This window comes from Idiotropiscis lumnitzeri, chromosome 1, assembly GCF_059441095.1.
Source record: "Idiotropiscis lumnitzeri isolate Australia: NSW breed Sydney's pygmy pipehorse chromosome 1, RoL_Ilum_1.0, whole genome shotgun sequence".
Classification (NCBI taxonomy): Eukaryota; Metazoa; Chordata; class Actinopteri; order Syngnathiformes; family Syngnathidae; genus Idiotropiscis; species Idiotropiscis lumnitzeri.
In genome coordinates this window covers 18,010,176-18,025,060 of record NC_142391.1, presented here as the reverse complement: position 1 = coordinate 18,025,060, position 14,885 = coordinate 18,010,176, and the positions used below count along the sequence as shown (strand labels likewise).

Below are 14,885 nucleotides of genomic sequence, written 5' to 3'. Positions count from 1 at the left end.
GCTGTTTGCTCGCTAATTCTCGAAAATACATTTTTATTCAGAAAAACGGAACTGATGTAAAAGGAAGCACACTTGAAAGAAATCAATCTACACATGTGATCGCACAAGTGTCAGAATATGAGGTGGCATCGAGGTCCAATTATTTTCAACAACAGAGATGTAAAAACTAGTGATGGTGAGATAAAGCTTCTTGACGCATTGAGGTTTTCCCTGTAATTTGTTTGACTCCTGTCGAAGCCCCGAATGTGGCTCAATCCGCTCTGGCACCCCTAAGTGGACATAAAGTATAACGGTATGCAAGGAAGCGTTTTTTTTGCACTTATTATGACATGAAATTGACATGGAAAGAATTAAGGAAAATTCAGTCATTTTGTTTTAATTGTTGTGGATAAAAATGTACTCAGATAAAGTTTTAAGTTGCAACTATTTTGAAATGCCACATCAGATTTTGATTAAATTACTTTGGTTGGATACCTGTGGTGGCCTCGTGTTCCTCGGCAGTAGTCTGGTTGCGGGATAACGAAAACTTAATTTCTAATGAATTTTCGAAATCGGATGTAAAGGTCAAATTTTGAGATTTCTCCTGCCTTTTATTTTGAAATGCCACATCAAATTTTGATGAAAGTACCTTGCTTGGATACCTAGAGTGGCCTAGTGTGCCTCGGCAGTAGTCTGGTTGCGGGATAACGAAAACTTAATTTTTAATGATTTTTCGTCATTGGTTATAACGGTCACATTTTGAGATTTCTCCTGCCTTTTATTTTGAAATGCCACATCAGAGTTTGATGAAAGTACTTTGGTTGGATACCTGGCGTGGCCTAGTGTGCCCCAGCGCTGGTCTGGTTGTGGAATAACGAAAAGCTAATTTTTAATGATTTTTCGAAATCTGGTGTAACGGTCATATTTTGATATTTCTTTGGCCTTTTATTTTGAAATTCCACATCAGATTTTGATGAAAGTACCTTGGTTGTATACCCTCGGTGGCCTAGTGTGCCTCGGCAGTAGTCTGGTAGCGGGATAACGAAAACTTAATTTGTTATTATTTTTTATTAAATCAGTTGTAATATCAGCTATTGATCTACAGTTAACATTGATTTCTCTTTCTATCTCAATTCATAGCATTTCTTGGTGCAATTCTGAGTCAGTTTGCATTCCCCCTGGGTGAAAAGAGAAGTTTAATAACATTATTTAAAATCAAAACCACTGACGTGCATACTCGAGTTTCACAGCTTTTATTTTGAAGGTGGCCATCAACAAGCGCTTTCGGCGCATTACCGTAACGCACCATGTTGCAGAGTATTGAAAATAAGAGTGGCGGCTGGCTTGACTGCAGTGCATTTTCTCGCTGCCTGCTTCAAACACTCGCTGCGCTCACGTATCGGAGTCTCGACACAGACGACCCGTCACTAGTAAAAACAATTTTGATGTAGTTTTAACAATAATTTGGGCGTAAACATGGCTAAAGAAAATCGGACTGATTGGTCGGACATACTAAAAAGGAGGCTAGCAAACTCAAACAGAGGTAAGTGATAATGCTAGCTGCCTTGGGCCAGTTGACGTTTCAAATTTACGGACGATAAGTGTCATATTCCTCAATACATTTTGTTGCTGTGCAGATGAAAGAAGCCTAGAGGAAAAGAAATCTGAAGAAATGGACCTGTTTGGCAAATTCTATTCTGAATGGAAGGGCGGAAGTGACAAAAACAAATCCTACAAGAACATTCCTCGATTCTACTTCAGGGTATTGACTCGCTCTCCTCACGATTACTTATTCGTTGACGTCCATCTGATATTGATATATTCTTAGTACGTAGCAGCAAATGCGCGTTTAATATGTACACTTTAAAGGTACGCTATTTTAAAAAAGAGTTTCATGTTAATTGACAGCTACCAGCGGAGGATGAAGTTTTGCTCCAGAAACTGAGAGAAGAATCTAGAGCAGTTTTCCTGCAGAGGAAGAGCCGAGAACTGTTGGACCATGACGAACTCCAGGTAGCACACACTAATCAAAAAACATTTCAAAGGGCTAGGGATCAGGATGAAGCCCAGGAAACCTACTCAGGATGCAAAAGAAGGCGATTTGAGATGTAGCGTTGAATGTTTTATTTATTTATTTCCTCGATATAATTATTATATATTACAGCAATGGATTCCAGATACATAGATCTCCTTGTCGGCTAATCAGCACCTTCGTTTTGAAGGTCGTAAACTATAATGAGTATTGCCAGCCGCCATCCACAACCATGTGTTACTTTGATTGTGATTTTGCAGGACCGAAAGAGACCTCTAGAAGGCGCCAAGCATCGGACACGAGCAAAGCTGGTTGCTGATTAGTTCACCGCAAATTTACCTGGCGTAGCTTATATTTCATATCTGATATTCCATGCAATGGCGGCTGGCAATACTAATGAAAAACTTGACGGCCTTAAAAACAAAGGTGCTGTTTTATGGGCTGATATTTGTGCCAGATTGGCAGACGAGGAGATCTATGTATCTGGAATCCATTGGTCATCCCAGAGGCACCCCTGATATTTGTGCCACTAGAAACTGAATATTTGAATTGAAGACTGAATATTTAAATTAAAAACTGAATATTTGAATTAAAAACTGAATTATTGAATTGGAAACTGAATTATTGAATTACATGAATTGTAAATGGAAAATTCTGATTAAAATAAACAATAAATATACAATTGTTGTTTTTCAATAATTCAGTTTGTAATTCAATAATTCAATTTTCAATTCAAATATTCAGTTTTCAATTCAAATATTCAGTTTTTAATTCAAATATTCAGTCTTCAATTCAAATATTCAGTTTCTAGTGGCACAAATATCAGCCCATAGTGTTCTATGTACAATTTACACCACGTGTCATAAGAGCACGAAAACAAATCTTTCAAAACTAGAAATCCCTTGATGCCTTCGTTTTGAACGAATTCACTTTTTTTAAGTCACTGGAAGTTAGGGAAAGTAAGGCATTTTACCTATACCATTAACCTAAATTCTAAAACTAAAACTCTATTTTCTTCATTTCGTAGTGTTTCTCTTGGCTGCACTGCTTCCAGTGCATGTGTATGATATATTCTTTGTCTCTAGAGCCATGCTTTCTTGTATGGCTACACCAGCGGTCGGCAACCTTTGACACCGAAAGAGCCATTTGAACCCGATTTCCACGGAAAAGAAAACACTGGGAGCCGCACATCTAAAATGAAAAAAAAAAAACTTCTACTACTTTACCGCAGCATGTTTCTTATGAAATCCACGTGCTACAGAGAAAATTACATTTTATTCATTTAATGAACACATTTTGAACATTTTGAATTCTTGAAAAATAATAACAATGAATGTCTCTTTCAAATAAATTAAAAAGCTGAATTTAAATTGTGCATGCAGCAAACAAAAGGGAAAAATCCGTGAGCCGTCATCCTTATATCGCCTTGGGCTTTCAAAGTATGCAGCGGAGCCTTGACCTGAATATATAAAATAAATTGGGGGAAAAAGCACTGTGTCACTAAACAATGAAAATTAAATATTTGCAAAATATCTGCATACATATTTATTTTACCTGGTTAATGGGACTTCTGCTCCTGAACCTCTGCGCACAGCTTCTGCAAATCGGGGCTGTACGAAGTCACTTTCATCTTTACGCAGGACTGTAAGCTGTCATCTGTGAGCCGTAAGCGGTGTTTGTTTTTAATGCAGTTCATGGTGGAGAATAGCCGCTCACATACATATGTGGATCCGAAGATCGACAGGACTCCAAAGGCATATTTCTTCATGTTCGTGTAGGTGTCGGGGATGGCATTCCATGTTTCAAATATGAGTTTGTCCGGTCTCGGGAGGTTCTCAATATCACTCCATTTGTGATTCTGAGCAAGAGTGGCCTTCTGACGGGCAACATCTTCAAGGTCCTCTGTCAAGCGTTTGAATTTGGACACCCAAATGTCTTTGTCAGCTATGTCAGCCAGCTCCAGCTCCAGAGCAGGTTGACTTACACCTGCAAATGCAGTCACGTTTAGCAGGGATGGATCAATGGTCAGGGGAGTGACGGGAAAGGACAATGTGGTTTTTTCCTCTCTGAACTCACGGAATCGTTTACCAAACGACGCTTGCATTGTGGTGATTGCAGACTGCAAATACTCTGAATTGATCACTCCGTGAGCTTGTTTGAACTCCCTTAAAGAGGGGAAGTGAGACAGTGTGCCTCTCTGTAAATCTCTGGCTAAAACTGTCAGTTTGCGCTCAAACGCCAACACCTCCTCCAGCATGTGCAGCGCTGTGCCTCCTCTCCCCTGAAGCGTTGTGTTCAGCGTGTTTAGTTTCGCTGTCATGTCCACCATGAAGTGGAGTTTTTCCAGCCACTCTGGCTGTTCCAGCTCAGGAAAGGTGAGCCCTTTGCTGCTCATGAAAGTTTTCACCTCTCCCAGACATGCAGCAAAACGTTTCAGCACCTCTCCTCTGGACAGCCACCGGACTCTGTTATGCAGCAGGAGATCAGAGTATGCGCTCTCCACCTCATCCAGTAATGAACGGAACTGGCGGTGATTTAAACCTTTTGCCATTATTTTATTGACAATCTGAATAACAACATTCATGACCTCTGTGCATTCTGGAGGAAAACTTTGCGCGCACAATGCCTCTTGGTGCAGGATGCAATGAAAAGTCAGCAGCTTTCTATCCAGTGATTTCTGCAGCAAAGCCACAAAGCCCCTGTGCGCTCCAGTCATACTCGGTGCCCCATCGGTAGCCACCGACACGAGGTGGGTTGTTTTTATTTCTTTGGCTCGTAAACAATCAAGCACAGCCTCACAGATGTCCTCCCCCCGTGTCTGGCATTTTAGTGGTATCAGCTCAACCATTTCTTCCTGTGGTCCAGCAGAATTCACATATCGGAAGAACAGCGCTATTTGTTCAATGTCCGTTTTGTCTTTGGACTCATCACAGGCGATTGAGTACGCTGCTGCTGAATTGATGTCTTTGATTTGCTGTTTTGTGATATTTTCTGCCATTTTTATGGTTCTGTCTTTGACAGTCTTCGCAGAGAGAGGCATCTCTCTGATTTTCTGCACAATTTCGTCTTTGTTTTTAAAGTCCGCAAATAAGTGTTCTGAAATCTTAAGGAATGATTCTTTCATGTATTCCCCATCTGTGAACGGTTTCCCATGCCTGCCTATTTCCTGAGCGGCCACAAAGCTTGCATATTTAGTTGAATTTGCAGACTTCACCCACTTCTTGAATTGATTTTTCGTCCGGTCAGCCTTCTGCATCAGTTCCGAAACAGCTTTTTTCCTCTCTTCTCTCTCTGGATATTTTTCAGCAAAGGCTCTGTGTGTATTGTTAAAATGTCTTGCGACATTTGACCGTTTATTGTTAGCCAGTTTTTCTCCACAAATTAGGCATACTGGTAGGAGGCCACTCTCGCCCGAGGTAAATGCAAATGAATCTGCCCAGGCATCATTGAATGTTCTATTTTCTTGAGATATTTTTCTTTTCTTACATTTCTCCATTGGCTTTGCCGGGGTTGAAAGTCGCTCAAAATAGACGGCGTTTCAGCGGGTACACCAGCTTCCGCAGTGTGACGTCTATTTTGAGCGACGAAAAAATAATATCAAATAATTTAATTAATATTTTAATATTTCAAGATCACAATAATCTTCAAATTTAGAACTAAAAGAATATAAAAACTAACACAAATAAAACACACTTCAATTAAATACAAAAAAAAAAATTTTAGTAGTAATTTATTTTCCCAAGCCAATCAGAGCCGCATTATAAGGATGAAAGAGCCGCATGAGGCTCCGGAGCCGCGGGTTGCCGACTGCTGGGCTACACGCTTTGCTTTTCCTTAACACTAACGCATACGAGTCTTACCTATTTTTCATCCTTCTATTAATCCACCTATCTCTCTGTAGAATCTGTGGTTTCTGTTGGAAAAGCACCAGGTGCCTCCAGTGAATAGTGAAGAGGCCATGATCAACTACGAAGCCTTCCTGCAGGTGGCCGACTTGGCTGGGCCCAAGTGCGAGTAAGTTCAAAGAAACAGAACAGGCGTTATCGGCCAATGATTTTTATTAATAAGGCTGGAGGCCGGAACCGTACCGAGATAGCAGCCGGAGGGCGGGGGACTGACTGGCAAAAAAGGGTCAAGTGCTCTGCTAATTTTGTATGCAGACAGTTTTTGAGACAATCCTTGTATTTGGCTGTATGGAATTGTGGTGGTGAGTGTAACAATTATCAAACATTTATTGAGCCAAGAAGACGCACGTTTTACCGTTTTGCTTACGGCACAACAACATCAGTAATATTGCGTAAAGTGGAACAAATCCTACTAGTGTGAAAACTAACTGGACCAATCAAGCACATTTATCACGCAAGACACATTTAAATCCTAATATAGTTAAAATAAAATTTGAAGAATCAAATTTTCCTCTACACACATGTACAGTACTGTGTGAAGGTCTGGAGAAGGACTGTTATACTGATGCCATAGTGGCTCAAATAGTGAAAGTCAATATCTGTATCTACCTATACCGTTATCCAAATCCTCTGTCTCACTAAAATTGTTATGGATTATTCCTTGGACCATATCAAATTCATAGTTCCAAGAAAATCCGTGTTTTTTATGTTTTTTTTTTTTTCTTTTATGGAGGGGCATATTCCAGCTAACTGTTATGCTACGTATTGTTTTACTATGTCTAAACGACTGCTTTTAAAAGGGGGTTATTAAAACTAAGCCCAATAGGGGAGTATTATATTACTCAGGTGTTACCTGGACATCTGTGCTGGTGTATAGCTAGAGTTATAAGATTTTTTACATAAGCGGTAAGATCATTGCATTGAGAATGAATCATTTCCCCCCTTTCTTTGCCAGCAAATTTTTCACAGCCAGAGTGTATGCCAAACTGCTCCACAGCGACCCCTACGGCAGGATCTCTATCATGCAGTTCTTCAATTACGTCATGAGGAAAGGTATGACTTTTTCATTATGTCTTCATTTTTTTTCGTTTCAGCAAAAATACAAAGATGATGTTGCTGCCGGGTACAAACAAAAGGACATTATAGTCTTTTTTAAAGTGGACTGATGAAAACTTACAAATTACCTGTCTAAAGTAACATCGCTGATAGCTTCACCCAGTTAGCAATGAAAGGCAGGACATGCGATCAGCCTGACAGAAGTATATACATATTTTTTTGACACTGTTACTATTACAACTTTTCTATATTTCAAAGTTAGTGCAGCATGGGTCACTAGCGTTTGATTCGCTGAGTGTTATGCTGCCTTCAGATCACTTCAAAAGCAAAGGATGCAACATTTATTCAGCCTGTTTGTGTTTTGCTGGCAGTAAACGCATTAAAGAAACTCACAATTTCAAAAGAAGCTTAAAGTGTCTAAGTAACAAAGTCATTCAACATACCACATGAAACTGCCGTTGGTGTGTAAAAACACATTTCATAACTGTGTGTGCTGTCAGCATTGAAATCCCCCAAAGTAAATGACCACAAATGTCCTACCTCTGTCATCCTATATCTCAAGCGCCCCACTCTCTGCACACATCTAGCAAAATGTCGTCCATTCAATTTATCCTCAAAGGTCGCGGTCTTAAAAACTTAATCTGAACTGTCGTGTCCCCACAGAAGGCTGTCACTGTAAGGAGTATCTAATGACACGGTTTGAAATATATTAAATAAAAAATAAACCCCCAAAAAACATCAACTTTCCAGCGCTTGAAATGGTTCAAATCCCCCCTCATCCAGACTCTGATATTTATGCGGAAAGGATTTCATTTGACTTGTGTCACTATTCTTCCTAGCTTGCCACCCTTATGACACAGAGAGTGCTTGGCGTTGATTATGAAGAGGGCTTGAGGGGGAAAAAACCCCACCCCTCTCAGAGTCCCCTGAATCCCCAAAAGTCTGAAAAGCCCTGTTCTATGTGTCTGCAGTATGGCTGTATCAGAGCCGGATAGGCCTCAGTCTCTATGATGTGGCGGGACAGGGCTACCTCAGAGAGTCTGTAAGTATTTCCCCTTTAATTCTTGGTGATAGAGCAGTCTGTTACCTGTACAATGCAATGATGATAATGAGGATGATAATAATAATAAACAGTGCAGTACATTGGTCCAAATCTCAGCTCCAGCTGTCCTGTGTGGAGTTTGCATGTTCTTTTCATGCTTGTGTGAGTTGAAGCCAAAAAGAAATGAATGGATGGGTGATAATTTATGATAGAAAAATATTGATTTTTATTCTTTTTAGGATCTGGAAAACTATATCTTGGATTTAATCCCAACGCTACCTCAGCTGGATGGACTGGAGAAGTCTTTTTACTCTTTTTATGTCTGTACTGCTATCCGCAAGTTTTTCTTCTTCCTTGACCCGCTTCGCACTGGTGAGACATTATTTATGGGTCGATATGTGTGTCATCAGAATTGGAATTAGAATAATTTATGCTTCAGTTTCAATCACTGAACTTGAATAATTGTAGACTTTACACCAATATGATTGACTGGATCGAAATCAGTCCATATTTTGTATTTTATGCAAACTCGCTGATCGACTGTAATGTCATAATTTGTGCGATATATCAGTGCGATCATCTCTCAACGTGAATACTTATAAAGTCACGACAGTTTGCATGGATGGGGACAAATCTATACAGCCACACCAAAGCCAAACAGCTTTGTGAATATATTTACTACGGCACATGTGCGTCACGCACATGCCAGGTAAAAAGTGGACGAACAGTGAAGGACAAACTAATAATTGCGGCCTGTGGGACTTCTACAAGACAATCCGCTTCCAATACGAAGTAAAAAGGAGCAGGCGCAGGCGACTTTGCATAGCTGGTAAGTAAGTGTAAGTGACTTGTTTACAACTGTTGAACCAAGATAGTAATAGTTTTAGCAAAAGCGCCCCAGAATGACTGGCCATGTTCATACATTTTGGTTCCATTAATGTAGAAAAGGAGATTTTATAAACGTACAATTTTTTCAGCATTAATTTTGAATATTTTTCTAGGTGTGAATTATATATATATATTTTTTCCAATGCATAATCAAGTAGTTTTTTTTTTCCAAACTCACTGATCGAATCCAAAAATCCTGATCCACTCAAAGCCTAAATAATTATATTTAAAAACTACATTTAAATCACATGATTTGAATTTAATTTGAATCACTGTATTGAAAAACTGAATCTCACTCGTATAATTTGACATTGAATTTATTAGTCGTAAAGTGAAGTTCAATAAACCTGAAACTGAGTTGTAAGATTAGGAAATTTAGTTAATTTTCTCCAAGATTCTCACTGTAAATTCAACACTATGGGCCTAATTTTAGCCAGGCGCACATGCACTCAGTGTTAAAACTGGCACGTACTCATTTTCATGCCGGCGGAAGTCTATGATTGGGGTTTGAAGGCAGCGTCCACGTGCTCACTTCACAGTGACCGACATTACATCCTCTGCAGGTTCCCGTGCCGATCTCCAGTGCGCATCTCCTGCGCTGAATATATAGGGATTGAGGGGAGCCTTCTTGACTGCCTGTGTTCATATCGGCTGTGTTCACTCCCACGGCCCGGACGCCTATTCCAATGCCTGCCGACCAAAATATCAAAAGAAAAAAAAAAACATCCATGCTTACTGTGAGACTGCACTTTTCACTAGATTAGCACTGGGCATGAACACTTATGGACGCTTAGTATTTTGACACTCACTTCTCAGAATTCAATTTCAGTAGCTGCGGAAGAGCGATGGAGTGCAAGTACACAGGTCTCGTCACTGTCCAACCCCAGTGATTGAATGGTACCTGTGAAGCGAAAAATGGTAGAATTGCTTTTTGCAAATGAATAAGATAAACAAGAAGGCTGGTGATCACCAGTATGGCATCTATGCGAATGTGAATGGTTGTCTATCTACAGCAGGTGTGGACAAACGACAACCCGGGGGCCACATGCGGCCCGTTAAACGTTTGAATCTGGCCCGCCGAATACTAAGGCCCGAAAATACTGTGGTTTTTCAGAGTCCTATATATTGACCTAATGCTTTTGTTCACTTTCATTTAAAATTAAATGTTTTTTTCTCCAATGAGGTGAGGCTACCAAAACACTCCATCCATCTGCTCCTGGGCCGGCCCCTCTGTCAAACTTTAGAACCCATTGTGGCCCGCCGATCAAAAAGGTTGCCCACCCTTGATATACAGGATATGTGCCATCCTGACTGGCAATTTTTTTACCAGGGCGTACCCTGCCTCTCATCCAGTCAATTGGGATAAGGCTCTGAGCAGAATAATAATAATGAGGGATGAGTGTTCATATACAGTATACAGTTGTTATTTTTTTCGCTTAGCGCAGGGATACATGAAAGTTTGAAAATGATCGATTTAAAGCAAAGCAAAACAAGCTTCCTTCTCTCTTTTTGACGTACTGAACTGGTTGGACTAAAGATCATGTTGGTTCTAAGAGTTAACGTTTCAAAACAATATTGAAGAACTGTGCTCATATTAAATATGTAATTTCTGTATTCACTGTACCCATATTTTTCATTTTCAGGAAAGATTAAAATCCAGGACATTTTGGCCTGCAGTTTTCTGGATGATTTATTAGAGGTAAATTGCCATTTTCTTTTTAATTCAGTTTTGTTGACAGACCTGTACAATTTCATACCATTCAAGTGCTTCTTAGTACCAATGCTGGCTCTGCTAATTAACTGTTATTATAATTTAACAGTTAATTAAGCATATGTTTTCAAGTTGTTTGCCAATCCAACCTTTTTTTATGTACAGTATATTATATTTGATAAATACGTGGTTAATTTCTGACAAACATCCATCCATATTTTGCATTCGCAAGAATTACCCGAGTTTCTGCATGAGTGGAACAGGCTGGCTGTGTGGCCTCTGGTACTGGTCCGTGACCCTGAGCCATTCAGTACCAGTGGTCGGGGACTACTGCTCTTGTTAACGTGAACAAAGACAATTGGCTTTACTTTATGCAAATATTGCCGTATCTTTTTATTCATTAATAAAGTAATGTTTCTGTAATCCATAAAGTAATTCATAATGTATTACTATTCATGTTAACAAGAGTGTAAAACATTGATTTGATGCTCTTTTCCAATAACTGTTTTTATCTCTGTGAAGCACTTGGTAATGTCATTGTATTAAACGTCCATTTTCTTGCCGCTAGGTGGCACTAGTGTTTCATGTTGGACTTTGACAAGTTCAAGTAAATTTCTGTTTTCAAATTTAAAGAGTGAAGCAAAAAAAAAACCCCAAAAAAACATGAGGCAACCCATGGTCTTCTGCCCTTTTTGTTGATTTAAACTAACCTGCACTCCTCAATTCTCCCAAATGCACGTATTATATTTATTAGAGCAACATTGCGCTACATAGATGCCTTTGCGCAATGTCAAATGCCTTTATTTTGTTAAATACAACACCGAACTTTGGAGCCAGAAAAACAAAATTATAATGTTACGCGTTAATCGCCGTAGACAAAATAATAAATAACTTGTTGCTTTAAGGGGACTGGGAAATAACAACTAATTATTAACATGTTATTGTTGACAGCCCTGAAAAATTGCCTGTCCTTTTGTCTTTACAGTTAAGAGATGAGGAGTTGTCGAAGGAGAGTCAAGAGTCCAACTGGTTCGCTGCACCTTCAGCTCTAAGAGTCTATGGTGAGTGAGCATCAGTGTGTTTATTCTCTCAAATCATTTTTGTCCAGTGTCTGAATATTTTATGGACATGTAGTTTGTATTCATTACGTTGCATAAAGTGGCCTTCAAAAACGGAATGGTTTAATCCTCTCGGTACACATGCTGGATTTAGATTTGATATTTCTTAGCTGTATTTTTTGTGCCTGTGTGACAGGACAGTACCTCAACCTGGATAAGGACCATAACGGCATGTTAAGCAAGGAGGAGCTGTCACGCTACGGCACAGCCACGCTCACCTCAGTCTTCCTTGAACGAGTGTTTCAGGAGTGCCTCACTTACGACGGAGAAATGGTACATTTCTTGGACTGTTTACTGCCATTAACACACACTAAAGCCCCTCTCTCAGGAAGTAGGAGACTTCCGTTTAACAATGTATACAATGAATTGCATTACCACAGGGTCTGCACGTAAATGAATATTATTTATTAATAATGGCATATAAAGGCTTTTTTTTCCATCTAAAATGTGCATCAAACTTAACCCCTTCGCGTTAGTCAGTAGCTTTTAATTTTAAAAAATTTGGTGAGCCCTGCGTTTCCATGATCAAAAATTGTGAAGGGAACCAAAGTAAATGAGCCAGACCCCATGATGTAACAAACATAGTCATACAAATATTATTGAGAAGATCACTACAAAAAAATGTAGATCAGTAAGTATCATCTTGGTTGCCACAACGTACCTGTACTTCGCTGAGATGTGTTCTATTGTTACGAAAACATATCTCACTGCACTACTGTAAATGTATTTATTTTTGCTCAACTTTCAAAGCACTTCTAGATTGATGCAAACTACATTTTGTTGCTCTTGACTCTGTTGCGTGCAATGACAATAAAGTTGAATTCTATTCTATTCTAATACTATGAGACTGACTTTTTACAAGTGCCAAATGAATGAATTATTTTCTTTCTTTTTTTTCCAGGATTACAAGACTTATTTAGACTTTGTGTTGGCCTTGGAAAACAAGAAGGAGCCAGCAGCACTGCAGTATATTTTTAAACTTTTAGACATGGATAATCAAGGATACCTCAATGTCTTCTCCCTCAACTATTTCTTCAGGGTAAAAATTAAACGCAATCAAGCAAGTTATATGATTAAGATTCGTATTTATCAAAATCTGTGTGAATGTCGTGTGATAATTATGCCTTTGGAACTATCATTTCTTGTTTGTTTTGTTGCTAGGGCATCCAGGACCAGATGAAAGTGCACTGTCAAGTGCCTGTCTCCTTCCTGGATGTCAAGGTAGTCTTGCACACAACCCGTACATTCTGCTCATGTTAAGGAATTTCTAACGGTACATTGTGCCCAGGATGAGATCTTTGACATGGTGAAGCCCAAAGACCCCTATAAGATCACACTCCAGGACTTGGTGAACAGTTGCCAGGGTGACACGGTCACCAGTATCCTAATTGACCTCAATGGCTTCTGGACATATGAGAACCGAGAGGTGCGTGTTGCCAATGAGAGTGACAGCACCAACACAGCCAGTAATGATGACTCCTAAACACGATGGTCAGTGGTCCCCAATCTTTTCTTGCCACAAGACGGTTCATACAAAAATGTTTTTCACGGAGGTGACGGTATGAAAACGGTTTGTGGTGTTACATTGTTTTTAAATTGCCAGATATGAAGCGTATGCACTGAAGGTAACAAAGGTAACTTGAATACGTGAACATTTTATTAATATGAACTCATTTTTTAAAACTAAATGACAAAAAGATACAATACAAATTTATTTATATAGCGCTTTTCACAACAGCTGGAACTGCAACAAAGCGCTTTCCATATGATGATGAATAGAGAATCCTTTTTTTAACTAAACATGACAATAAATGTGAAGTATAAAACAACACATTAAACTACTAAAATCTGCCTCCTCAGGAATAAAGAATTTGCAATATAATGTTTTTTGAATGTCATTTACTCCGTGTCGCTTTGGAGATACCTCCCCACAAGTGATGGTGGGGAACTTCTCCTGTCCGGTCATAGTTTACTTACTATTACGGTACTTTATTTTTTAGATCTTCAACTTGTTAACCAAAGTTGAGAAGCAAAAGCTGGACTGGCCACTGTCTGATCCAGTAATTATGCTCACAGTTGGTCACTGTAGTATCACGATTCTCAATCATATATCACCCAGCCCTACGTATATTGCCATTTGGAAGGTAATCGACAAGGTGGGGGGTTGTGAGGGTCTGGCATATATAGGGTCCGCGAAAAAAAAAATGTTCTGAGGTTTCTGTCTCTGTGCCGCGTACCAGTGGTTGGGGACCACTGTGTTAGATATTTGCACCCCTCAACACTCTATGGCTTTGATCCCTCTCGTCAAGATGTTTACATCTTGATCTGTATTCCTCATTTTTGCTTTATAAAAGTATACGCACTTTCTGAATTTGCAGAAATAAATGTCTCTCCAGAACTGGGATGTCGTTATTTGTCAACTTTTTTTTTTTTTTTTCTCCATAAAATTCGATAAATAAAAATGGTGCACCCACCATTAAAATCTTTCTTGGATGAACATAATGTCATGGAGGTTTCGAGATGCCGTACAGCGCAGCGTCAACCCCGTTACAAGTTTTTAATGATATCCTCCTCCTGGCAAATGGCACTGGAGACTGTGTGTCTTGTATTGTTGGATCTAACTGCTGCGTTAGATATGGTGGACCACAGTATTCTTTTGGCTCGTTTACAGCATCAGTTGGGCGTTATTGGTTATTTGGCTGGCAGGACTTTTTGTGTTAGCCTAGGTTGCATTGAGTCCCGCTCTTCCACCCTGTCTTATGGGGTTCCACAGAGTTCTATTTTGGAGCCCTTGTTGTTTTCACTGTATTTGCTGCCACTAGATTTCATCCTGCAAAAACATGAAACGTCCTTCCAGTGCTACAGGCACGACAGATCTATGTTCGGCTGAGCAAAAAAGACCTTTTCTTTATCTTTATTTTATCTTTAAGGTCACGTTTGTCCTGTCTAGAGGAAATCAAAACCTGGATGTCACTGAGTTTCTTAAATTTCAACAAAAAGAAAACAGAAGTTAGTGTTTGGTCCCAGGGGCCCTTCTAGTTTCAACCTTGTTGACCTTGTTCCACCCCTGGCGTCTTATCTAAAGCCAACAGTCACGACAAACTTGGGTTTTAAATTGGACCGGGAAATCAGTGCTGTTAGATTCAGCAGCTGG

General features: G+C 39.5%; 1 protein-coding gene across 4 annotated transcripts; it reads left to right on the top strand.

The window, feature by feature from the left end:
• The first annotated feature begins 5 nt into the window (after nt 1–5).
• On the top strand, nt 6–14,129 carry ppp2r3c (protein phosphatase 2, regulatory subunit B'', gamma). 4 transcript variants are annotated; one of them, XM_088297917.1, is made up of 14 exons: nt 6–175; nt 1,617–1,741; nt 1,888–1,992; nt 5,913–6,025; nt 6,872–6,969; nt 7,944–8,014; nt 8,254–8,386; nt 8,724–8,843; nt 10,546–10,601; nt 11,599–11,674; nt 11,868–12,004; nt 12,633–12,770; nt 12,893–12,952; nt 13,020–14,129. In XM_088297917.1, exons 1-14 carry the CDS (start codon nt 118–120, stop codon nt 13,212–13,214), a joined length of 1,485 nt encoding a protein of 494 aa, XP_088154043.1. In that variant the 5' UTR covers nt 6–117; the 3' UTR covers nt 13,215–14,129. The 4 variants fall into 4 exon arrangements, with proteins under 4 accessions (XP_088154043.1, XP_088154117.1, XP_088153959.1 ...); XM_088297991.1 differs by having other exon boundaries at nt 160–292; XM_088297833.1 differs by lacking the exon at nt 6–175 and adding an exon at nt 570–1,522.
• The last annotated feature ends 756 nt before the right edge of the window (nt 14,130–14,885 follow it).

Excerpts from the sequence above, each read along its gene's own strand:
- ppp2r3c (XM_088297833.1), top strand. The coding sequence starts at position 1,456 with ATGGCTAAAGAAAATCGGACTGATTGGTCGGACATACTAAAAAGGAGG. Across the intron at positions 1,742-1,887 it reads TTCCTCGATTCTACTTCAGG|CTACCAGCGGAGGATGAAGT; the intron begins GTATTGACTCGC and ends GTTAATTGACAG. Across the intron at positions 8,387-8,723 it reads CCTTGACCCGCTTCGCACTG|GTAAAAAGTGGACGAACAGT; the intron begins GTGAGACATTAT and ends CGCACATGCCAG.